This window comes from Pleurodeles waltl, chromosome 10 (genome assembly GCF_031143425.1).
Source record: "Pleurodeles waltl isolate 20211129_DDA chromosome 10, aPleWal1.hap1.20221129, whole genome shotgun sequence".
In the NCBI taxonomy this organism is placed as follows: Eukaryota; Metazoa; Chordata; class Amphibia; order Caudata; family Salamandridae; genus Pleurodeles; species Pleurodeles waltl.
The window spans coordinates 476,956,013-476,983,506 of NC_090449.1; the positions used below are offsets into that span (position 1 = coordinate 476,956,013).

At 42.7% G+C, this 27,494-nt stretch overlaps 1 protein-coding gene across 2 annotated transcripts in view; it reads left to right on the forward strand.

Moving 5' to 3' along the window:
• NOS3 (nitric oxide synthase 3) overlaps nucleotides 1-27,494 on the forward strand; it is a 780,913-nt gene that overhangs the window by 396,940 nt on the left and 356,479 nt on the right. For both annotated transcript variants that reach the window (XM_069210763.1, XM_069210764.1), the window contains exons 9-11: nucleotides 52-153; nucleotides 1,907-2,101; nucleotides 4,530-4,609. In XM_069210763.1, the coding sequence (XP_069066864.1) occupies nucleotides 52-153; nucleotides 1,907-2,101; nucleotides 4,530-4,609 (377 nt within the window). The remainder of the gene's footprint in view (nucleotides 1-51; nucleotides 154-1,906; nucleotides 2,102-4,529; nucleotides 4,610-27,494) is intronic.

Here is a 27,494-nt window from a genome sequence, read left to right on the forward strand (position 1 = left end):
ACAGCAGTGTGATATGGTGAATATTTGTCTCCTCTGATTTTTGTTGTACAGACAGTTGCTCTCCGCATGGGCCTGGACACAAGGAACACAATGTCTCTGTGGAAGGACAAGGCTGCCATTGAAATCAATATTGCAGTTATTCACAGCTTCCAGGTAACAGTAAATCTTGGGAAGTGCTGAGTCAGGGCAGGGTGTAAAGAGGGAGACGTGGAAGTTGGTGCTGTGCCAGTTGAAGGGTCACTATGGATGACATGTCTTTTGCCTTTTTCCATGGTACCATTGTGGATCATTAAGTAATCTTCACTCAATGCATTTCCTCGCCATGTCTACGCCATCTCTACTCCCTTTGCCTCAATTTAACACTGGTCTAATTGGCAAGGTGTCGCCTGCACAGGTCCACTCCCTGGCACATCTGCCAGGCTGCCCGTTCTGATTAACAGCCCAGGGCTACTACTGAGAGGTGAGGTAGGACCACTTCAAAAAGATTTGCAAAGGCTGAACATGGCTTTGGATGGGAGACTGGATGATCGTACATTGTGTAACATGGTAATGAATTTATTCATGGCAGCTGCAAGGATGAAGAGCAGGGGAAGAGCTCTCCGTGGAGTGTTGGGTGGAGCAATGGGGGAGAGGCAGGTGAAGAAATGGATAGAGAGATGGTGAAGAGATGATGATTGAATCAATAAGAGTGCAGAGGTTGTGATAGATTACTATATATGGGTAGAAAGAGGAGTGGACTGACGGAGGGATGAATTTAGGAATGGATTTAAGCATATTATTATTTATTCATTCGGTCTAGAAATTTAGACCATTAAAATACAAAAGAGAAAAAAAAAAAGAACACTCTTACATAATAAAGTATTGCATAGTAAAATTTGCACCATTTGAACGTAGGTAATACTGTTGGAACATAAAACCTGCAATCATATAAATATCGACAATGTGCTGGTTAGCATTAAAACTTCAGGCATACTTAAAAACAATAAAAACTGTATAATAAATACTTGGATATTAAGTTTTTGTAAAAAATTAAATATCATAGCAATTCGACTAAAATAACATCTCTATAAACTTGTGAGGTCTCATCTTTTTCTATACGGGGATACAGGTTCGTAACAAAGAAATTCCTGAAAAGACCTCATAAAAGTTTACTAGAGTTCACTTCAATGGCATAGTACCTATTGTATCTAAGGATTTAAAAATTAAACATCAAAAATGTAAATTTCATGTAAAAGCCACCTTCTGTATGCAAGAAAAGTGGTTCAGGAACCCGTGGCTGATTTGTACCGACGACGAATAGACCAGGCTTCAGTTAAGTATTTGGAGACTGCGCTAACTACCAGTGAAGAAGTATCGTATCTACATATTCTGGTGGCGTTAGCTCGGTCCTGCAATAATAGGTTTTTACAGAGGGGGATAATCCACCTCCCTCTAAGCATACATTTACAGTAGATCGGAGGGTTGATAGACAAACATGTGGCAAAATACATAGAGAGATAAGGTTAATTTAGGCATGAAGGGAGAGCTTTGTACTGAAGTTGACTAGAAAAACGGTGCATAGGAAAACGGATGATTAGGTTGATTCTAAGAGGGACGAGGAATGTAAACAGATTGATAACGAAATGGTTGAAGGAGGGTGGATGGAAAGATGCATGCTTTGATGAAGGTAGCGATGAATAGTGGAATAGATGGCGAGATGGTGGCATGATGAATAGTTTAATCGACAGAAGAATGGATGGAACTATGACGGGTGGTGGATAAACAGAAAGAGGGTAGAGGACCAGAGGGATGACTGCATTCGGGAAGGTTTCTAGGTCGCTAGCGTTTCACACTTCCCTTTAACCACTGACACATCACACTGAGTGAAACCAAGGACTCATCGATGTTTTCTCGTCTTTTCCTTAAGGCATCCCACGTGACTCTCGTGGACCACCACGCAGCCACAGAATCATTCATAAAGCATATGGAGACTGAAAACCGCCTGCGAGGGGGCTGCCCTGCTGACTGGATCTGGATCGTGCCTCCCACCTCGGGTAGCCTCACTCCAGTCTTCCACCAAGAGATGGTCAATTACCTGCTCAGCCCATGCTTCCTGTACCAGGTCTGGGAAACGGACGTGTGCACAGAGTCAGCCAGGACAGCACTCATTCTACACGCACACTCACCAGTGTGCATTTCAGAAAAATGCACATGTACACTCATTTGCACATATACACACTAACCTGTGCAAACACACATTTGCACTCATTTTGCACGCATACATGCACTACGTACACACACCTATAAACGTCCATGCACCTATACTTACATGCACATTCACATTTGTGCACGTCTGTGCTCACACGCTCATGATTACACATGCATAATCACCTGTGCACACACACTCCGCAAGGCAGTAACACCATTTATTACATAATGCTCATTACAAAATCTACCCGGCAAACGTAATTGTTTGAATTGATATATTCTGAAACAATCAAAACCCATTTGTATTTATACACAGCAGAAATATGAAAGTCTGCGTAGATCATGCCTGAGATGAGATGTAGTAACGATCTCACCAACAATCATTAGCATGGAAGTGCTAGTAGACAATGCAGCGCACATGGGGATGGCCCCAAACTCACACATATACCTTGACTGCCATAAAAGGGACCATTATAACCTGCTCCATAGACATAGCTAAGGTTGATTTGACTATAACGTTCAAGTATGGGATCTGGGATTCTCTAACATTGCCTACACTAATGAAGTTTGGTGCTACTTTAAACAGGTATGTTTTGGGGGTGGCCAACTTTCAGGGACCCTGCGATAAGTATATGTCAGAAATGAGCCTTCTGCAATCCTTGTGGGGAAAGTGATGTGTTGCTGGTTAAGCCAAGACGAGCTAATCTCTCCTCTGATTACTGCACATTCACAGCAGATCTTTTCTCCCATGTTTATCACTTATTTTTGTTTATCCCTATACTCACCATAGGAAGCACATTTGCCCTCTTTGTGGCAGGCATGTAATTCTCAAAGGGGCTGGTAACTCATTGCATCAAGAGTTATGCGTCCCGAAATGTTACTGTACCATTAGCGGGGGAATTGGGCCCAGAGTTGCTGACTAGCATATCAATTACCCATTTGTTATGGGCTTTCCTGGGTCAATCCATTATCCTCGCTAATAACGCCCCCAAATTTAATAGGATCCCAGGTGTCTTTAATTCCAGGTGGAATTGACACCCCCCAGCACAGGGGCACTTGTAGAGCGCACTAGTGTCTGCTCCTGGGGAATGGCTCATTGTCATTGTCAGTTGCGCATGGGTCTCACTTACTCCATAGAGACGCTCTCGTTGTGCCCATCGCCGGCACGTATGATAGCATCTTAGTTCATCAAATAAGTGTAATCCTTTCCTTATCATCTGGGGTAGAGTGCTCCACAGTTCCAGTTGCAGAGTTAGCTGTGTGAATGCCAATGTGCTTCCTCCTCGGGAACCTTCCACGCCATTAATCTCCCTCAGACCACACATTTTCCTGAGAATTATTTCTGTCTTATGTAGGGCTCTCATAGACAGATGCTATCATTTATTTCAGTTTCTAAATGTCATAACTCACTGCTATGACATGGCAAACGTTGCTAACAAAACTGGTTACTCACTGTTGTGATGTCATAAAAGCCTTCCAGACCAGGTAACAGGCTCTCCGAGAGCCTGCCAGCGCAGCAATGCTTGCCTGCTTTGAATGAAAGCAGAAAGCACAGCTACAGTAGGAAGAAGGAAGTCAAGGAAGGCGGGCGGGGTTGGTTAGGGATTATAGGCAAATTTTGTTTTAATTTGGAATAGGGAGAAGGGGCCATGTTCTGTGTGGCTCCCCCATTTATCCCCTGCTCCTTCATAGCAGATCAAAGCAGGGGAAGAAGATTTTGGGGCCATATATAATTATAGATGGATAAAAAGTGAATTAGGGGATGTTTTTCAACTCTGGGTTCTGAGTGACATCATAGATACATAGCACTTCACTCTCATTGTCTATTTCATGTCACTCAGAACACCATGGTGAAAAACACCCCCCTAGTTCACTGTTACCCATGTATAATTGTATATGTTATATATGAGTTGCATAGTCAATGATTATCGTTAACAGGCTTTTCAAAATGCCGTTATCAACTGTAGTAACATCACAGCAGTTGGAATGGGAAACAAAGCTTTTTTTCCTACTGCCGTAATGACACAATCTTCAGTCCTGGTATCCTTAACTCTATGTTTATTTCTTTGTTTAAAACACTATATTTCGAAACGCCTGTACTCAATAGTGAACAGGTTTGGAACCCATATAACAAAAAATTCTAGATCTATAACTGTGAATAAAGGGAATGTTTTTCACTTCAGAGTTTTCAGTGACATCACTCGAGCTTTGGTCTTGTTGTCTATTCAATGTCAATCAGTACCACTCAGTAAAAAACAAATGAAATTCACTGTTACTCAGCTATAATTCTATATTGACTAAAACAACCAATTAATTTTAAATGTTTGCATATCTGCTTCCAGCCGGATCCCTGGCGGACCCACACCTGGAAGGAACCAAACAGCACCATCACCCGGAAGAAGACATTCAAGGAGGTGGCAAAGTAAGTACATAATCATGTTTTTACGAAACATGGACTTCTGCACCTGCAGTTTGTAGCATAATATGGGTACAGATATCTGAATACCAGGGATGCACAAAAGTTTCCCTCAGCAAGCATGCAAACGTGCAGCAGACATAGGCTTTCAGGCATACTTGTTAAAAACATTTATGTTTTTCAATATTAATCCATACAAAGGCATTTTCTGCCTGTGTGATTGTATACCGTGTACAATTGCCCATGGATAAGTGATTTCCGTTGTGTGCCATTGCACGTTTTCTCCACTGGGAAATAGTTTTCCCATCCTCTGCTATATCCCCAGCACTGGAAGGGGTTCTCAAGCAATTCCCAGCCTGGAATGTCATTTACTCCTGCCTTTTACAGGTGTAAATCGATGGCTATTTCCAGAGTCGGAATGGGATAGAAAAGTGTTTGTGAATAGCCACAAACTAGTGAACTTGTAGCTTCCCAACCCAAGAACATCCATCCATCACCTTCCCCTTGGGATAAATATGCACAAAAATGTTTGTGTGAGTGTATTCTTTAGGAGAGTAAAACAAACAGTATGTATGGGTTACACTGCTGAAAAGGCAGGTAAGCTAAACATTTAGCTTGTAACCTTATACAAACTTGTAGCTTGTACTTTTAGGCATGTAAGCTAAACTCACAAGAATAAATAACTTAGTGAATCAGTTTCTTAATGTCAGTTGTTAATCCTCTCCCAGTCTTGCATGCTAAGTATTAAATCAATTGATACATAAAACAAGTCTGTCTAAGACAGTAATATGACATTCATTTTGCTGTTGAGGCTGCCCTTCAGATAATGTCTTTTTTCAAGTGTGTCCTGGTTCTGCGTGCAAATAAAGTTTTATCATTCAAAAACTGCAATAAGATCTGTGACCAATGTACCTATCAGAGATAGAAAGTTGTAGCTTATTTAAAAATACTAAATGCAGCCAAACATACTCGCTAGTGTTGTTTGGCTGGCATAACTTTTTATGTACTCATTTCTGACTCGTTTGCTACATGTGAATCTAGTGTTAGAAAATGAGGGGCTTATTTATCAAAGTTTTGCGCCGCCCTTGCGCCACTCACAGCGATGCAAAAACCTAAATGAGATTTATCAAGCCACGCAAGGCCACCTTTGTCACCCTGAGAGGCTTGATAAATCTAGACTGCTTTGCAATCCCAATTTAAAAACTGAGTTTTCCACGAACACCCCAAGTCTAGAGGGAAATGTTGCAGAAATGGAACTCACTTTTAATACTCGTTTTTTGAAATTGTCAATAAATTTGCCCCTCTAGCTCCTGTAAAACAAAAAACAAGATCTAAGCTATCAACCCCGTGGTACTCGCAGTCTTTAGCTGAATTATATCACAATTGCAAGCACCCAGAACGGAAATGGAGAAAGGCTTACTTGACTGAGGATCTAACTACATTCAAAAAGGTGTTGAAAACCTATCACAACCAAATTAAAAGTGCCAAAAGGCTTTATTTTGGTTCACAGATTGACAACGCTCAAGCCAACTAGAAGGCTATTTTCAAAATTGTTAATTCATTTTAGCAACCTACAGCAACAGTCAGGGATATTCCACCCTAACATTTCCTTCGTAATAAAATGTCTGACAATTTTGATGATAAAATACGTTCAATTCAACAATTTTTATTCCCACGGCGCTCCTCGCAAGCTTTTCAAGAAATCACTCTCGCTTCATCCCGCCAAACAATTCTGTCGTGTAATTCAGGATCTCCCTTTGACCCATGTCATCCTTGAATTCTTCACAAAGTGGTGGAGTCTATTAACCCACTTAATAATGACATCTTGAATTCCTCTCTGTTATCAGCTACAGTTCACCATGACTGGAAATTAGCATTACTAAAGCCTCTTCCCAAAAAGCAATTAAATTATCTTACAACATTGTCTAATCTTCGGCCCATTTCCCTAATACCAGTTTTAAGTAAAATGCTTGAAAAATTGGTAAATGCACAAATTATGGCGTTTTTAGAGCAAGTTACCATTCTAAACCCGAAACAATCTGGCTTTTGTCCTAAGCATTCTACAAAGACTACACTGCTAGAAGTTTCGGATACCATCAAAATGATATTGGATGGAGGCAAAAATGCAGTACTGATCCTATTAGACTTATCCACGCCATTTGACACCATCTCACATGACATATTGCTGCAACGAGCTCAGGACTGAAGTATCTCTCATCTGGCCCTAGCTTGGATTAAATTATTTCTGTCTAACCTAAAACAATTTGAGGAGGATCTTTTTCCTCATAAGAAAAATTGGTCAAGTCAGGGGTACCTCAGGGCTCTTCATTGAGCCCAGCATTGTTTAATATTTATATGGCCCCCTTAATCACCTTAATTTCATCATTTGGTATCGATGTTGCTTCCTATACGGATGACATGCAATTAATGCTGTCCTTAGATAAGACGTCCTTGGGCTCAGAGATCAATTTTAGATGATGTGTGACTGAAATTATTCGGTGGATGCAAGACAACCATCTCAAATGCAACACCGATAAAACTGAGATTATTCTCTTTGGAAGATCCAACACTTTTGACCCTACTCTCTGGTGCCCCATTTCTAAATCTACCCCGCCTTCCTCCCATCAGTCCAGGTAGCCATAAACGTAGGAGTCAAGTTTGATGCAGGCTTGTCCTTTCTGCCTCAAGAAACGGCTGTAGCAGGTATTTGTTTTGGCCTTATGAAAACCCTTAAAAGGTATTTGATTTACTCCCTTGTGCAGCCAGGAAATCAGTTGTCATGGCCTTAATAACATCAAGGCTGGACTACTGTAACAGCTTGTATGCTGGATCATACAATGCTACTATTCATAAGCTTCTGGTAGTCCAGAACGCTGCAGCCAGACTGGTATTGAAACTTCGTCTCCGGGTTTTAGCATCTGACGAAAACTACACTGGCTACCTGTTCATAAAGGAGTTCTTTTCAAGATCCTCCTTCTTGTATTTAGAGCTTACAGAGCCTTGGGACCTGAATACTTATCCATTAGATTCTCTCATTAAGCCCCTGTGCGCACATTGAGATCTTCAGAGGCTAATCTCATAAAGGTTCCTTCAGTCAAACTTAAAACCAAAGGAGGGAAATCATTCTAGGTCTTAGGAGCCAAGGCATGGAACTGCATGCCCACATACCTTAGGATGATTGAATCAGAGGACGGGTTTAAAGCACAGCTAAAAACCTGGATATTTGGTATATCTGAAACACTTTCCTGCTCTCTAATGATCTGATCAAGGGCTACTGGTTACTATCCTCACTAATTGCTGATATAGCACTAGGATGCTCCTTTGGGAGTGACAGTTGTGCTTTATAAAACACTCTCATTCTTAGAGTAATACGATGCAGCGCAAATCGCTGCCTTGCGTTACTCTACACCAGGGAGGCGTCCCATGGGTGGAGCGTGGGTGTTTCCATGCATCCATCCTTGGATTTTGACACATTCCCAGATTTACCAACTTTGATAAGCCTGGGAATGCATCAGAATTGTACTCCACCCCACCAGAGGTGCAAAGAGGTGAAATATTTTTATTTCTCCTCGTTGTTTCCTCTTTTTAAGTCTGCTGCACGAGGATTGTTTGGTGTAGGACGGTATCCCTTCCTACGCAAAAACAATTCTACCTGCAATGCAGGCAGTTTTCCAAAATGACGCAAGAGTGCCTGCATTTGCTCTAGGCAGCCGAAAGTGTGCCTGTGCTAGGAAAGGACAGGAATGTGCTGTATAATGATAAATAAGGCACATTCCTTCTCTTTTACGCAGCACAGCAAGGTGCCCAGCTCTGAGCATTCATTTTCAATAAATATGGCTCTGACTGTCACACACTGTGAACATGAACTACCACACTTTTTAGCTCGATTTACTTGTAGAAATGGGTACAGTCATTTGTGAGAAACTCGTGGGATGGGATGACCGAGCCAGAGGAGCGTCAGTCGTAACGCCCGGCTTCCAGCTCCTCCTTTGGCCTTACTACCACCACGGCTGCTGGCAGAATGCTAGAATGTGGTGCAGTAACAGCAAGGCAATAAATAAAAGATTATTGGGGCCCTAGATCCACCGGAAACCAAAGCAGCAGGGTCTCTGTGGTCCTCCCACTAAGGGAGAATGCCAGGAGAATGACACACGGAGCTCCATGAAGTGGTGAGGCCCGGTTCACTTTATTGGGTGAAGTGATCATTTCAAATAAGGACTTTTGTTGAAGTTGAATGCGACAGAGCTCTGAAGCCGATTGGTCAGCAATGAAGGTGAGAAACGCAGGAGGCACTTAAAGGCGTAATTTGAGCCCTACAGAGTTTTGCTGTCACTGAGAGCTCAGCTGTCAGGATGACAGAAACAATTGACACAAAGGCTTTTTCTCTCAAATGGCTGCTCTGAGACTCTTGAGGGGCCCTATTGCTGTGCTTTTCAATAACATTTATGTCAACCGCAGTTGCAGACAAGGGTATGAAGCAAAAGGGGCAATGGGCTTTGACAATAGAGAAAAAAGCAATATAAAGGCAAAAGAATAACAGACAGCGTACTAGGACTGCATACACCAGTACCCATCGGAGGTAAAGGGTAATTCTATTTTATGACCTACTTGATTTTTTTTTTAGAATCCCAGTGAATATCTAATTTTTTGGACCAAGACAGTACTGAGAATACTGAGCGAATACTGAACCTATAAGAGATGATACAAAAAGACGATATTGTGATAGATCTAAGGATAAATGTGTGAATGAAATCCCACTGGGGCGTCAAAGACTGAAAAGCCTCTTGCCAAATTATGCCTTCCAGTCCCCCCAGTAGCGTAAAGACCAGTAAGGCAGCAACATCAGTTAAGAAAGGAGGAAGCTCGGGCCTCAGCAGCTTGATGTTTGCCAAAGACCTGGAGTGAACTTTGCAGAAGGAATTGTGGAGAACATACAAGAAGCAGCTTTATGTATAGAAGACACAGCATCCACAAATTTGTCACTACGTTTTCATGAATTAAGAACGCAGGAAGATTAATCCAAGACGGCTCCATCTTCTCCTCCTCAAAGAACAGTGACGTCATCGACGATGGGGGGGAGGAGTTACAGGAGCAGAGGACTCAAGTCTTGATCTCACGGATGTAAATGTTCAGAGTGAAACGCCACTGCTAGCTCCAGTGTCGTGCTAGTAGAATTGCCATTTAATGGAATGACACGTAATTCAGAATCTGGTTGCCAACTAGCTGAGCATGCTAAAACAGCAGAACTGGTTCCCTTGTTTATGAAAAAGAAAGCCATTAGGAATCCATCAGGAACTACGAGAGGCAGTCACCTGGAAAATACTTTCTCAGACTTATTGGACAACAAAGTAGTCTAGATGCTCCATAGCTCATACACCACAAGATTATTGCTGAGAGATTTGTTGAGGCAACCTTAGCAAAAGAGAAGTCAGTTTAATCAAGCAACTGCAAGTTATGGACACTGCAAGTACCTGCAGTGCTGCAAGAAATATTTGTGGAGACCTAACCAATCAAACAGTGCTAACTACACACCACTAAACAACTGTCGGAGTGACTGACATAGATTTCAAACTGTAAGGACACCTCATCCAATGCTTTTGGTTTGGTTGATCGATATGCAAAACAAATAAGATCCCCCCATAATAAGCAGGATGAGCTTGTAAACCACTACAGACGACCTAAATTGAGAATAACCAGGATACCCAAACATAAAGATGAATCAATGACAATATCTTAAGTGAATACTTTGATTTGACATCATGTTCTTCCAGACTGTTCACAGAACTTGCCAATTATGCCAGTACACAGAGTTCCCTTTTGTGCTCCCCCCCATTTTCAAGTATGCGTAAATAGTGCTGGTTAAATTGGCAGACTTTAGGATTAAGAAAAAGGTACGGAGCAAAGCATTACATGAAAAATCCATAGATATTAATAATGAGCTTTGTTTCTGAATTTTCTCAATATGACAATTGATGAGGATTGCAAGGATCTTACATTTTAATGAAATTCTCTCAGCAGGACCAACAGGCTACTATAGTCCAGCCTGAAAAATTGAGACTTTTCTATAAAAGTTGCTTTCATCTGATTTGGTCAATAGAAGAAGTGCAAGTTTCTTTTTAATGAAGTCCAGCAACACCTCAGTAATTTGAAGGAATACATCTTCTATAATATGATGGAGAGAGGTTGGAGGGTATAGCAGGAGTAAGGGAGTAGGAAAGGTCTGGCACAACAATATGGTGCCAGTTGGCATAAGCACATAAGATGCACTAAGGTCACATGGGCAGGATCCCAGTGGATATGGTGGGATGGGCTAGGTAACTGCAGTGTAAAAAATGAGAGAACTTGCAGCTTCAGTAAAAAAGGGTCAAGTGATCAATTAGCTGAAAGTCTTTCCCTTAATTTTTGAAGAATAGACTATATGCACCTTATGCACTCTATACACAATATGTATTTTATGCATTTTATGGATAGTGTTTACATGTATTTTGCTTGGGGAGATGGATCGTACAAAAATCTAAAGTAAAGATGACACCTCAAAGTTATGGGCAGAAAATGATAGGAGAACCTTCTTGGACAAGGTGCTATTGTAGTTTCTCTTCATGCACTTTTCACTTCAGATTCAGAATCAAAACATGTTTATTCGGATAGTGAAACATCCATAAAAGTACAATACATTAAAAGCCCATAGACATGTATAATGCAGTATAATGTTATAATCTGTTAACATGGTAAAAATAGAGTTAAAAATAGTCTATAATCACTATACATTCAGCAGGACCATATTAATCATTGTACGTTGTGCACGAACAGCAGTTCTAAGAAATAAGCCTAGGTGTACACGTCTCCAAATCTGGCATTTGCATTAATATGCTAAAAGCCATCCTAAAATTCCGAATATTATGCTTTTTTATTAGTGGAAGTACAAGATCTTTGTATATTTTAAATAAAATTTACAAAGTGTGAAGTGCCACATAGTCTGACCAGGGCTCCCGTCGCAAGGGCAAGGGCACACATCGGGATTTGATTAGTACCCAAAAGAAAACATTATGGATATTTTAACATGACAGCCCTAAATCGAAACAGCAAACTTCGTTCCCAGCACCGCCTCACTGTGCAGAGACATTTAATAAAAGAGTTAACTGCAACCATACTCAAATAAACTGCCTGGGTTGACTTCCCCCAGTTCTCGTTCAGTTGAATGGTTCACTAGAAGTTAAGCAGGGTTTGCAGCACAAGTGTTTTTCGTCAATGTCCGCAGTACTTTCAGGATCTGTTTAGCTATTCTTACGAAGGCCAGACTCCACTCCTACCAACCATGGCGATAGGTGTCCGCTCTCGCACTCAAGACAATCCTTAATAATTCCCCTGGTCAGAGTGGCCTCTGGATTCTTCCATACTGCTAGCCACAGTAGAGGTGGGCGTGTTCTAATCTGATCTGATACATACGAAAGACCCAGTTTGCCATGACAGATCATAGATGAGGATGATATAGTGGCCGTCAGCACCCTCCTACAGAACCTGTATTCTTCAGTTTGGATAGGTTTGCAATTACAGGAACCCTATATCCCAAATGCATTAGGTTATATAAATGTGCAACACAGGTCCTGGGGCGCCCCCAGGCGGTTGGGGTAGATTGCATAATGAATCAACTGCCCTCGACAGCTTAGACCTACTCTGAGAGACATAGAGTGCCCAGCATCCTGATAAAGAAAAGGTAACCCCCAAAACAGAAACAGCGCTGATGCATCTTAGACTATTTGTGCCTACAGTAAGGATCACTAACTGTTTACTCTTGGACCACATGCCATGTTTTAGGACTGAGAAAAATTGGTTTGCAGGTCCATGGTACCCATAAAACCACAAAGGCATTCACTACAATTGCAGAGCTTTTGAGGCCCTTGCCATGAGCACAGCTTTATCTGAATAATCAAGAGAAGGGACTGGAAGGTCTTTAATTGTGGGTATGTCTGGAGTAGCAGTAATAACAAGTGTTTGCAATGCAATGGGTCTCGCGTATTTTGAACAAGATAATTGTCAGCTTTTGACAACACCGCCCATGAGCAAAAACAAAAAAAAACATGAGTGGAAACTGAGAAAAGACGACTTAAAAAAATTAAATAAAGTTAGCTTTAAAAAAAAACTTGACAATTTTTTTGTCTTGCTGGGCATGTTTTTGCCAGTCACAAGCCTTCTGTTTGCAGGAAACTCGAAGTTAGAATAACATAGTCCTCAATCACGTTGGGAGCAGCGGACGGGCACTAATTAAGTTGAAATCAATTAGTGCTTGACCCCTGCGCCACACAGAGGAACGGAAATTATGCCAGACATGCCTTGATGAATTATGAGGCTGTAAAGAAGAGTGCCACGCAAACCAACAAATGATGAGCAACAGCCGGGCTCCAAGACCTTTACTGATCACAACAGCGTCTCCCATACAAGACGCATGCGCAAGCGCATGCACTTGTAGGCTCAACCCTAAAAAGGGGTGAAGCTTATTAATATATAAAATAAATAAAAGAAGGGCCAAAAAGGCACCCTTGTCTCACCCCGTGAAATTTTTATGTCCTTTTCATCCATGCTAATTCTGACTCTGGCCTTCATACCTCTGTGCTAATATGCCAAAAATCACACCAGTGCTTCATCCATCCCACAAGAAAGGAGGGTCAGGTCCATAAATGTCATATATAAGTGGGTACACATAGCAGCAGTATATTTTTCTGTTACTGACAGATTTAGGCATTGTTCAACTGTTCCCACATGACTTCTAAAACCATATGGGCAAGGATATAAGATGGACGAATCCTGTGTCCACTCTTTAGTTCTGTTGTACAGCACTCTCCCTAGAATTTTGACAGATGTATCTATTAGGGAAATCATTCTGTAATTTCCTGGGTGTCAACGGTCTCCCTTCTTGAGGATAGGTACTATGACAGAGGTTTTCCAAGAGTCAGGTAATGAGGCGGTAGCAAGATTATCAAAAACATTTGCTAAAAGAGTGCCCAGAATTCCAGGTTACACTTCAGAAGTTCGATTGGTACCCCACCTGGACCAGGGGCCTTCCCACCAATACTTGTTAGTCATCATAACGGGATCAGTATCAGCTGACGCTGAGTCATAGATTTTTGTGAAATGTGCCTCCCACTACTAACTAGGTTTACAACAGCTGATTGGGCTCACAGTTAAGTTCGCTCTATGCGTTTTCGTCACAGCAGACTAGAAGGCTTTACTATTCTTAGTGTCTGCTGCGGGCACAAGGGAGTCCCATTGCTGTAGTGTCACTTCTCTCCACCGCTTGTGGGTTACTAGTTTACAGTGCTTCCACAGACTGGCCACCACCCAGGAAATTCGAGGTTTTGTCACAAGTGCCTGACGAAGTTGTCGATTAGCATCTGAGCATTCATGGTTGAACCACCTAGGGGTAGAATGTGTGGGACAGAAGGGTTTCAGTAAATCTTCTCTAATGTTTTTACATAAATCAGTAAAAATACCATTATCACTTGCTGGTTACTGTCTACCTCTACCAAATAGGCCTCTACAAATCATAAATTCTCCTTAATCACTTAGAAAAAGAATTGGGGTGGTTCGCTTAATCTTAACACCAGTTTAAGATTATCTGTTGACGTTTGCCGAATACTAGCTCCACTATCTACTCTACACTGGGGCCTAGGTGATATTAGAAAAGCTACTTCTATTGGACTGTGGTCACCAACGTTTGTGGGGACCACTTTCCCATACACAAGGTACTATATTAAAGGAAATAAATAGTAGGGGAACAACCTCTGCCTCTCAGGGTTGGCACCAAGCAGTTATTTGCACATGCCACATCTATTATATTCCTCAAGTTGCAGGAGGCAAGGTGTATCTGCAGCCCCAGCCCTTTAGAATCAGGACTCTCCAGTTGCGCGCTTGCAAACTAGTTGGATCACTCGTGGCAGCATCAAATGGAACAAGCAGCAAGGGGAGCCTCGTATTAAAAACACCGGCTAAGCACAGAAAAGCTTCCTGCCCTTTATTGACAACATCATCCAACAGTGAGTTGATATAATCAAATAAGACAGGGAATTTAGATTTAGAGGCATTAATAAAATCATTGTTATAGAATTTAACTAGGTACAGGGTCATATCCCTCCATTACCTCACCACTTGGAAGCTGTTATCAGGGGACTTAAGAGCCCTACCGCATCAACCAGCTGCTAAATTCATCCAGAAGGATAACCCCCGATGCACAGCTTGAGCGATAAGGAGTGGCCAAGGTGCTAGAGTACAGGAACCCATCAATTTCTGTTGTCTGGGTATCTGAAGTTTCTTGGAACATTATAATGTCATAGCACCTTATAAAAACTTGCCATTAGGGTAGCAAGATCTTGGACCGAAGCCCTGCCACATTCCAGCTCAATATCTTCTGTGTAGGGTTGGGACAACCAGAAACCTCGTCTAAGTGTTCTGTGTAGGGCATAGAAAGCACAAGTTGGGAGGCAAGCTGGGGGTGGAGGGGGCAGTCGCTATATGGTAAGATTTGTTTTCCTTTGTATTCACTGGTCTGTCTCCCAGTGAGTTTATGTCCGCTAAACCGTTTATCACGGCAATCCTATTTTGTAGTGCAGGTGGTGGCCCCAGGATGAGTGGGTTGAGGGCCTGTTGTGAGACATTCAGCATTCTTGGGGGCATATTTATACTCCGTTTGCGCCGGAATTGCGTAGTTTTTTTGACGCAATTCTGACGCAAAACTAACTCCATATTTATACTTTGGCGTTAGACGCGTCTAGCGCCAAAGTGCATGGAGTTTGCGTCATTTTTTAGCGTGGACACCTACTTTGCGTTAATGATATGCAAGGTAGGCGTTCCCATCTAAAAAATTGACTCCGAGGCATGTGCGCCGTATTTACACTCCCGGGCAAAATTCACGCCCGGGAGTGGGCGGGTCAAAAAAAATGACATACGCCTGCTTTTGCGCCGTTTTTTAGCGCCTGGAAAAGGCAGGCGTTAAGGGACCTGTGGGCTCTGAAGGAGCCCAGAGGTGCCCTCCCATGCCCCCAGGGACACCCCCTGTCACCCTTGCCCACCCCAGGAGGACACCCAAGGCTGGAGGGACCCATCCCAGGGACATTAAGGTAAGTTCAGGTAAGTCATTTTTTTTTTTTTTTTTGTGGCATAGGGGGGCCTGATTTGTGCCCCCCTACATGCCACTATGCCCAATGACCATGCCCAGGGGACAGAAGTCCCCTGGACATGCCCAATGGGCAAGGGGGCATGACTCCTGTCTTTGCTAAGACAGGAGTCATTTCTATGGGGGTTGGGAGTCGAAAAAAATGGCGCAAATCGGCTTGAGGCGAAAAATTTACCTCAACCTGACTTGCCCCATTTTTTGGCGCCCAAGCTCCATATCCCCCTACGCCGGCGCTGCCTGGTGTACGTCGTTTTTTTCCACGCACACCAGGCAGCGCCGGCGGCTAACGCCGGCTAACGTCATTGCTTAAATACGGCACCCGCAGGGCGCTTCAGAATGGCGTTAGCCGGCGCTAATTTTTTTGACGCAAAACTGCGTTAGCGCAGTTTTGCGTCAAAAAGTATAAATATGGCCCTTGGTTTGCAAAATGACCTAAAAAAATAGTGACATTCTAGATTTGTTACTGATGTTAGCCTCTTGTGCCTTCATTATGTATCTCACATAAGAAGGATTACGAAAATTCACCACAATGCAGTTCCCACTAATATCTTTTCTAGCGCCTGCCACCCAACCCACCCTCCACACCATTATGATCTCATTAATACCCTAGACTTGATGTATTTGTGATTGCCCACCTTGTGAGCAGTCTTGTTGCAAAGCTCCCCCCATGATTCCATTAGGTCACGTCTAAGAGGGGCTACTCCTGTTAAAGCTAGCACATAAGGGTAGTCTGCAGGTGGCAAATTTAGGATTTCAGTGTTATGATTTAGAATTCCTTCAGCAGAGCCTGTGGTGATGCCTGTGGTCTGCCTGTCCCCAGTTAAACCTCCGCCCCTGTGGCCACATTAGTGGTACTACAGGCAGCCTCCCTAGACACTGGCTCTGCCTGCTGAGTGGAAATCTGACGGTCTTCCTGCACTGTTGCTTGGGCCCTCGCTGACTCCTGTGTGTTATTGGCTCCGATGTAATGAGTGATATTCATTCCTTGTTGTGTGGGGGTGATAGAGCGGTCCGTAGTAATAATTTACCTGTGTTCGGACGCTCTTTAGGCCGATGAATCTTTTGACTAAGTGGGAACTCTCTGTACTCTTAATCGACCGATTGCATCAAATCAATAATCAATAACGAACATAGGCAATACCTTGATCAACATAACACTTAACAATTAATCCAGAATACATTTCGACGAACCCTGACCTTTCAGTCAGGAATAACCACACCAGTTTATTCAAAGTTAGTGAATTTTATTTCCCTATATTAACAAAGCTAGCACAATATAGATGTGTCTCAACACCAAATGATAAACATATATGAACATTAATAGCTGTCCATAACGGCGGAACAAGTGCAATCTATGTAGCATTTGAACCACAAGGCATTCGATAATAGCAATGCAAATCACCAATACGATAATCTGTAATGAACTAATTGCATACATTTAGTCAGCATAACAAGATCTCAAATTGCATCGTGCGACATATGGAATCCTCGTCTAACCTCAAATTAGCATCTGCATGTGGGACTTCATGCAAAAACAATTTAGCAACATTAATTTAGAAAAAACTCCTAACTAGGGACCTTATCAAAATCAGCAGTTGGTTACCTAAAGGAAACACAATGCAATTTTACAATTTTCCTTTCATATTTACCAATTACGATCAGCAATCAAGGAAGTCTTCGTCTCACAGGTACCGTTCTTCGGTCAGCATGGGTACCGTTTCTTGATCAGCATGGGACGGGGCATAAGGGGCAGGGGTGGACGGGGCAATTGCCTCACGGCGGCAAGGTAAAACTACTACTTCATGCAAAGGGACAAATCAAAGTTAAAGTCTCTAGGGCAAGAATCATTTAAAGTCTCTTTCTCTCGATTAGAGAAAGAATCAAAGTCTCTTTCAAAATGGCGTCGCAGCAAAGTGGGCCATAATAGCTACGAAGTCAAAATGGCGGGATGTCCGATGAGAGAGAGAGTTTCCTCTCGTGCACCTGGTTTTTATAGACAACAGTTCAAGTCCAGTAGGGTCTTCCATTGGAGGGTTCATAGGTTAGCTTCAAATTGACCAATCAAAAACGACAGTTCTCAAGCCTTTACTTAAGCATACATTATCCTTGGAGATGGGTACGCAAGTTGCAACATTGTCTACCAATTAGCTCACTTTCAGAGCCTCCATTGTCCGCACCTGCAAATCGACCTTGAAGTAAGGAGAAAATATGCCAGGCTGGCACGAAACCTTAAGATAAGCATGTGAACAGTTTCTGTGGAAAAGTACAGCTTCAAGCAAAAATACACGTTTATTAGCACAGTGGAAAAATACGAGCATCTAAAACGTGAGACCGGGCAACTAGGCCAAAGCCTCCGCTAAAGTCATGCTAAGCTAAAACAATTCAAACAAGCAAATCGTAGCACACGTTTATGATTATGTCGGATTAGTGCAATTCTAATACACCACGTTATATAAAGCTCGCGTATAAATGATGGCAAACTACTCTGAGGGCACATTTTGTCCCCGTACAATCTTTATTAGTTCGGTTAAAGTCACACATGATTATTTCACACTACGTTTACGCTTTAATAAATCAAAACCTTCATTTTCTGCTTCATCAGGGGCATTCCCATCTGGAGTGGTGGTAGACACTTTAAAACAGTCAGACATGCGGCGTTCCATAAACTTGAGACGCAATGCAATTGGTTTCAATTCCCCCTTTCAGATGATGCTAAATTTGTCACACAAAATATCATAATTTACGGAGTCTGGAATCAAAGAGTTGCATGTCTGGACCAGCTGATAGTTTCTGGGCTAAAAGCAAAGGAGAGAGCTGGTCCTGTTGCTAAATAGCTATTTTCCTTTTCGCCACAGGTGCCTTCCCTTTCGTTTTCTTCCTCTTGACTGCTGGACCTTGTTGCGACTGGGGTGTGGAAAGGCCCAGCGGCTCTGTCTCTTCCTCCGCACTCAAACTTACAGTCATTTGTTGAGGCCACAGACCAGGGTTCAAGGGCTCAAGTGGCACGATCATTAGACAAAAGATGGGCACTACGTTCCTTTATCCCCAACTATGTTCCAAAGTGAGCCTGCACTCAGTCAGGGCAATTTCAGTGGACATTATCCACACCGCCCTTTCAAGGATGCTATCAATTGTAACCGAAGCTCCGGGCATTACATTTGCCCCTGGACCCCCCACCAGCAGTTTTACGTTCAACCATTGTATGCAGAAAATAAGGTGCTCACCTCCAGCACCCGAACTGTGTATTGCCAAGATTCACACACTATAAAAAACCAACAAAAACTTCTAAACGTCACAGAGGATGGCACAGATAATCCCCCTCTACGCCCGGTCTTTGCTGCTAGAGCACTTTTAGCATGTTGCCTGTAAGCCCTTCCAGATGCTGTGAAGTCTGGGGGATGTAGTCCCATCCAAGATACAATGTTCACTGCAGTTTGCGGACAGATTGCGGCAGGCAAGGAAACAGTAAGCGAGCACCGTGAGTCCATGGCAAGGGCAGGGAAAGTAACAAAGATAGCAGTGGCAGTGACAGCATTGAACGAGTATCCAGGTGGCCATTCAGGAGCCCAGTCCAGGCCTTACAACATCTAGATGCAGGCGGACGGACAGTTGTTAGCCAGTTATAGCCTGATGAGGCAAGTACGACCTGTCAGGCCTGCTAGAGTCAATTGTGCGGCATTCGTTCAACAGCAATTAGGAGATGGCACTTGTAGAAAATGGGGACAGGTGTAAAGTCAAGGTGGTGCTAATGGTGCTAACTGAACAATGTAGCAGTGTGGCAATATAGTACCAGTGGTCACTTACCACTTCCCCCTGGTCTTGCTGAAAGCTGCGCCCGTCCACCCACAGCCACACCACAATGGACGATAGTACAATAGAGTTTCTGTCTCTGTTTCAAGGCACAAATAACCTGCTCATGGTATCCTGATAGCAATGGAAACTGAGCAAGTTGTCAGCAACCAGCCACAACCGCCAGGGCTTCGCAATTGGTGCGGGGAGCACCACAGCTGCAACTCCAGCATAGCACAACACACACCAGCCTGCAACCCTGCTGCCCTGTCATACACCCACACCCGCCCTTCTCCACAGGTGAGCCGAGTACAGTGGCAGCAGACAGAGACAGGAGCAGCGATGTCGGCAGCAGCTACATCAGGTGGAGGGCCTCCACAGAATCAGCCATGAGCGTAAGGGAAGTGAAGCAGGGACAGGCGGATGCAAAATGTAGCATACGGCCTGAGAGGACCTTGGAGGGCCCGTCTGGTTAGCAGCAACCGAGAAGCAGCCGCAATGTCCACTTCTTTTCCCGCTTCAGGTCTCCTGGCGTGTGATGCATGAGGGCGGGCATGAGCACGGCAAAAGGGGGAATGGCCAAAACCACAGAAGAGTACTCTTTTCACTTATTCTTCATCACTTGTATGTGGCATGCACTTTGCTTACACTTTATTAATTATATGTATACTGTAAGAAGCTGGCTTTTGATATAGTATACCAAAAAGAGATATGCTGTGTGAAGAGTCCAGTTATCCCCTTAGAAGTGGACAGGGATTTCTCTAAAACTCCCAAATGCTCTATTTGTGGCAGTGTGGTCAAGCAGCTTAGGCTTATCAAAGGGAGTGTTAGACATTTGCTGCATACACACAGTTTTTTAATATATTTTTTAACACCAAGTACTTCGTTATTGGGTAAGTACTTTTTAAGTTAGCAGTTCTGCAGTATACAGCAAATACACTTGCATTTACTTTAACGTGGTAATTTTATCCTAGGGGAAAAGAAGCATATACTACACATGGGTACTTGGCAACGACTTGCATGACTGTTCTTAATGAGTTAAGGTAAGTATGGGGAAAGGTCTAAGGCAGCACCAATAGGTCACCTTGGTTGGCTCTGGGTCATCCAGGTGCAGAGGTGCTTTTTAGCATCAGGTGCTCTAATGTTATCCTATAGAAAAAAACATATAATGCATACGGGTACTTGGCAAAGACATACAGGACTGTTTTTCCGGAGTTAAGGATAAGTATGGGGCAAGGTCCAAGGAACCACCAATAAGTCACCTCGGTCAACTCTGGGGCAGCTGGGTGCAGAGGTGCTTTCCAGCTTTGGGTGTCCCATTCACTTTCGTTGGAAACGGTCCTGAGGAAAAGAGGCTGCAAGTGGGGACTGGGTGACCAGTCTGGCTAATCCCAAAGGGGCCCTCAGGTCACAAGGGTCTTGGGCACACAGGCCCACCATCTGTCCACAGCAAACTCTAAGTGGGGGGTGCGTGTGCAGTGGTGCTTTGTCCGTTGGGGTCACTTTGTCACAACTCCTTCTGGTTCTTAGTTTCTGCACAGAAAAGACAGTAACCGGTGACTGGGGAACCAGTTTGGCCAAACCCAAGGTTGGGTTCAGCTCTGGAGGATTTCTGGACCTCATTGGCACCATTGTCCCACTTCGACTCGAGCTGGAGGGCTCAGGTGCAGTGATGCTGTTTGGGGTCAGGTTTTCCATGGTCCAGGGCTCTCACAGTTCTTCTTGGGTGCCTGCAGGGTGCAGGGGAGTAGCTCCGCTAACTCACGGGAGATGCTGGTGGTCCCTTGAAGTGCTGGCAATCCTCCCAGGCAGAGTCAAGTTCGGGTCAGTTGTCATGGACAGCAGGCAGGCCAGCAGGATTGGAGCCAAGTCAGTTGCTGCTCCTCAGTTCTTGCGTTTTGAAGCTTTTCAGAGTCTCTCTTCTTCTTAGGGCAGTAGATTCAGAGTTCCTGGTGTCAGGGGGGCCACCTAAATACTGAATGTAGGGGCATTAAGGGGAGTGAATCATACTGTAGTTGCCAATGGGCTGCTTACCCTTGGGGTCACTACACCTCCTATAGGACCATTTCCTGTGGGAAGTGAGCATAATCCTGTCCCAGAGTGCCTAATGTCACCACACACAAGATGGTGGAATTCCTATTTTCAAGCTCACTTCAGGTAGCCCACCCTAGGGGTGTGACTAGCCTGGGAGTGTAACACGCCTCCTGACTATATAATGTTCTACTTGTCCTGGTGCCAAATGGGCCTCAGGGAAGGGGGTGGCATCTCCCAGGACTGGAGGATGTCAGGGTCACATATCAAAGGCGGCAGGGACTAAATCACTAGCCATCCTGCTGGAGGAGGTGTGAACACCTTCCTACGGAGCAGGCATTGTTTTTGTCCTCCAAGAGCGTGGGCTCTCACCTGCAGGGGGTCAGAATCCATCACTGGAAACAGTGTGTGGTTATTAATACAAGGTGTTTGGTACAAAACACCATATGTTTCAGTGAAGCCATTATGTAGCAGCTGGGTGCCCAGTACATACTTTAAGATGGCTTCCCTACTCACTTGTAATGTCTAGCAGTGGCACCAGACATTACAGGGGCATATCCGCTCATGTAGGTATGTCCTCACATGTGCTACAATGCACAGGGCTCCACGGCCTGCTGTAAGGGTGACTTACATATAGACTATGCAGTGTCTTTGGAATGGCACACTGGTGTGTGCCATGTCATGTTTTCAGACATGGTTTGCACCATGTCATGTAACCTGCGATAGCGGTCTGTGTGTAATTTTGTGTGTGGATCCTTTAGGGTGGCATAAGACATCCTTCAGCCCTTAGGGACTCTCTTTAGTACTGATGTCCTAGATACCAGGAGTACCATTTACTAGGGACTTACAGAGATGCTAACGTCCATGCCCCTTGGGTTACAATTAGATGTTACTTGTTTTAGGGGGAAGAGCACTGTCACTAAGGTCTGATTAGCAGGCCCCAGGGAACTGTCATAGTCAAAAAACAGCATCTAATAGTTCTAAAGGGGGCATCAAGTGGGGGAACATCTCGAAGAAGTCCAATTTTCTACACCTACAGAATGGCTGACAGCAAAATTGGGATATGTGGCAGATTAGCAGTGAGGGATACCTATAGCAGCATATAATTATATATGCCCAAGGAAATGTAGTAATTTGGCGCATTTATATATATTTTGCATATTTTGTAAAGCATAGGTTGCTGGGGAGGGGAAGAGATAAAATGATGATGGATGATAGCTAGTGATAAACTGAAGATTACATTGTTTATTGTTAATGGTTTGTATAATAAGTGTAAGACGAAAACCACTGAAACAATTATAATAATCAATTCTTCAGATATAATTCAGATCCAAGAGATCCATGTAAAACGAGGCAAATTGGGTGATTTATCAATGTCCCATAGGTAGGGTAGGCTTTGAGTGTGTTTCTTCATCATGTGCATCTCACAGGGGTGTATCTACATGCTTCAGTAAGCAATTGCAGTTAGATATTTGTGCCTCTCAAAAACATAAGGCGAGTAGATGGGCATGGATTAGTGGACAGGTGGATGCTTTTTTACAGTGGCTCCAATATGTGTTCCAACTGAGGACTACCCAGCACCGTTCAAGCAAGTTCTTTTAGTGTATTATGGTCATTCCTGGTAAAGTAATTTTAGAAGGTGATTTCAACTTTCCTCAGTGTTCGAGCCTAGATTCATCAATAACCACTCATAGACAGAATAAAAGTAGAACATCCAGGGCATTGCAGAACTATCACAAGACTTTAAATCTAGTTGAGCCTTGGAGAGACAAATTTCTAAATCAGCGGGAATATACCTGTGTGTCAGCTAGATATTAGTCAGCAGCAAGACTAGACTATTTTCTAATATTGTCTGACTTTATCCTTAAACAACTAAACCACCTGAATGGCTTTCCAGACCATTTATTAGCAGAGATGCATATTTTTGGCACTCAGAAGCCTCGGTCTGCTTGCAGGTGGCTGTTTAACAAATTACATTTGGAAGAAGAACCCTGGGTTTTAAAACATAATACAGAAATAATTTGTTTGTTTTTATTATTTTTGTAGAATGAACACTCTGCAAGTTTTGAGATAGCCTGGGGTGCTTTCCAGGTCACTATTAGAACTGATATAATACCTAGAGATACAGCACAAAAGAGCAACTCTCCTTATATGTAGAACAATTTGAAGTTTCAGTTAAAAAGGCGCATGATATGTATTTGCAACACAAGACTACTATTAGCCATCAAAGTCTTGAGCAAGCAAAGCAGCAGATGCAGAATCTTTAGTATAAGTAGATGTGTATGCCTAGAGCAACTTATATGCAGAAGGTATACAATGAGAGTGAGTATATGGGGCGGTTTTTAGCCCAGTAGACACAGAAAAGATCAGCTAAAAACCCAATTGGATCACTTTATGATACTGAAACAAATACCAGAATTACAGCTTGTAAAAGCATCCACGATATGGTCCTGCAGCACTATTAAAAGATCGATGGCCACCGTCAAGTAGTGGAAATTTATAAGTTTTCAGCATGTTATAGACAGCTTTCGAATTCCAGCCCCGAATCAAACCTCAGTTCAAGCTTTGACAAACCCATATACTTTGGAAGAAGTTGATGAAGTGGTGAGATCTTTCACGAATGAAAAGCTTGTGGCAAAGATGCTTTTCCAGACAAGTTTATTTTTAAAAAATTCAAAGATTTTAAACTAATACATTTTGAGGCCTTCGACCTTGTTCATTGGGAGAGCCTTCTCTGTATTTAAAAACATTGGGATTCCCACCTAAGCTCTTTAAGGTAATAGCTAATTTGTATGAAGGGACAAAGGGTCGTTTGGCCATGATTCCCACAGATATTGGTATGTGCAAAGTAAAACAGGGAACAAGACAGGGTTGTCCACTGTTCATGATTTAGTTTACTTTTTTTATTGAGCCACTTGCTATTACCATAAGGAATATTGCGTTAGTTAAAGTCCTGATCAATAAGATGTCTAAAATTAATCTGTATGCTGATGATAGTGTGCTTTACATAAGACCTGATTTGGAGGTTCATCATAGGGTGTTTAACTTTTTTCTATCAATTTCAGGAGATGAGAGGGTATAAAATGAATATGTCGAAGACAGAGATTTTGATATGCAACTGAACCACATACACTTTAGGCCCGATGTATGTAGTTTTGACTTTGTGATTTTCTAATAGCGAATGTTAATGATTCAATATTAGGAAATCGCAAACTGGGATGTATAACAGTGTGTTTAACACTGTTTGTGATTCCCAATGGGGTCCCAAATGACCTGCCTCATCAATATTCATGAGGTAGGTCACAATTTGTTACCCCGATTGGGAATGGCCTCGCACACAGAGATGGTGGCCTGCTGGGGACAGCAGACCATCATGTCTGTGACTGCTTTTTAAATAAAGCATTTTTTTTTAATGCAGCCCGATTTCCTCAAAGGAAAATGGGATACATTTCAAACAAAAAATGCAAAATTTACTTTTCATTCTTTCAGAGTAGGCAGTGGTCCGTGGACCACTACATGCTCTGAAAAAATACTTTTGCTTCCATTCACATAGGGGAAGGGGACCCTTGGGGACCCCTTCCCGCTTGCGAATGAGTTACCACCAACTTGAAGTTGGTGGTAACTGTGATTGTTTTGTGACCGCTTCCACAGTCACAAAACAATCTTACATCCCCCTGCGACACGCTATAAGTAAGGGATGCCCTTGGCATGCCCCTTCCTAATTGCGATTCGCAAACCTATTCTGCGAGTCGTTAACAGGTTACCAACTCTCAGAATAGGAAGGCTTTCATATATCTTGCCCTTTCCTTTTAATACTGCTCCCACTGGTTAAACAGAAACTGAAAAGATACTTGGTAATATACACAACTATGAATATAGATGATCTCTTTGAATTAAATTATATACCGCTGATGGACAAAATTAAGTCCTTATTTATAAAATGGAACTCCCTCCCTCGTTGAGTTATAGTAAGAATATCACTAATTCGAATGTCGATTTTGCTGCTAATAATATTTTTAAACACAGCACTTCTGTGTTTTTAGCACATGCAATTTGTTAGAAAAAATAAGGGACTGTTTTCTGCATTTATCTGGGTGAATAAAGCACCTATGTTGGCATTAATGATATAATTTAAACTAGCAAATGAGGAAGGGCTGGCCCTCCCTGATGTAAAACAATGCTATTTTGCGAATTTCCTACAGTCTTCTTACCATTTTGATAATATACATTGAGTTTATAACACATTAGAGAATAGTTTTGTGGGTCAAATGCTTATGTAATATATAATCGGGACTTTCTGCACATAACTAAGTCGCCAAAAAACTTTGCTCTAAAACATTGCTGTGGGCGTTAAAAAAGACAGAACAAATGTCTATATATTATACTATTCCATGTCTCAGTGTACATACTCGACTAAAGGATATTTTATTAGAACAATAGCCCCCTTTGGAACAGACCATAGAGCAAGGCTGTAGAATGAATGGCTCATCTGGTAAATGTTTTAAACCAGGATACAAGGAAAACTTGGGGAAATATTCAATTGCATAATAGATTTTCTGTAATTAATCTAATAGCTGTGACTTCTCCCAATAAACAAATAAAAAGTAACCTCATGACCCATAGTTTAAGATAACTTATTTCTATTGGCATTTGTTAAAGCAGTTATAGTCAGAGTACGGCTGAGGCCCCTCGTGGGCATAATGGCCTTCACATGGTGCCACCTGGTGAACAGCAGCACTGGGCTGCTGTTTATTGAATGAGCACTAACATTGGTTGCAAGAGATATAGTGGACAAACAGGCACTTGTGAATACACACATATTAGAACCTCCACTTTTATGCAGACATGCTGAGCGTGGAAAAGCAGGACCAAGCTTCATTGTTGAAGAATGCAAGGACACAGACTAACGTGCCACAGTTAGATTCTTTAGATTAGAGGTTTCACACGTCACCACCCATGGCTAGTCATCTTTACCATTCACGAGTATTAGGTGAATAATCTCAAGCTGTGTACCAGTACTATTGTTTATATATAACAAACTCTTGAGACACTTATAGTTCTGAGAACCAGACAGACTGCTGCACGACTGCCAGTGGGAATGTGCGGGAGAGGTTGAGAGAGCGGGAGAGAAAGGATTATTTGGATATTTATGTTGATTGTTGTGCTTGTTCTCAATAAAAGCAGCATGTTTTGTAAGCACTGGGAAAAAACACGGTTAAGTGTATTTTTGCAGGGTCTGCTATGAAAATATTGATATCCAACTGCTTGGAAAAGACTTACAAAACGCGAGGATGAGTCACAAATCATAACCCTGGAAAAGTGGAAACCCTAAGCATAAGGCTACATGGACCACTCACGGTTTGGCACCCAAGTTTCATATAGACAGTTTGCTGCGCCAGACCATTATGAACTTGTTTACTCTTCCCTGTCTAGGAGAGTTGGAATATTTCAGGGGTTCTACTTCAAAGATACATATAAATCTCTGACACTTTGGCCAGCATATTTAGAACATTGAGCTTTAAAACGAATCATTGGCAGTCATCAAAAAAGGGGTAACTCCACCAAATCCCACTGAAGACACTGGTGTTTAATCAATGACCACATAGCAGATCAAAACTCTCTTCCCAGATTTGCATGTAGCTCGCTCGCCAGCCCTTTCCACTGTTGGTGGTACATTCCCAGCATGAAGATGTCTTTGATTAACAGGTTGAATTTCTGCTGTAGTTGATTATATGAATGACATCGTGTACCAGAACTGGAGTACTAAATTGCCTATTGTTCGAAGGTGAAGGCAGTTTAGACGAGAGCCCAGTCCATAGACGATGTACACCCATCGGTTTCAGCATTTTATTGAGCTCTGGCACTAGAGCTGACCAGACTAGTGGTGCTTCAATTTCATTATCA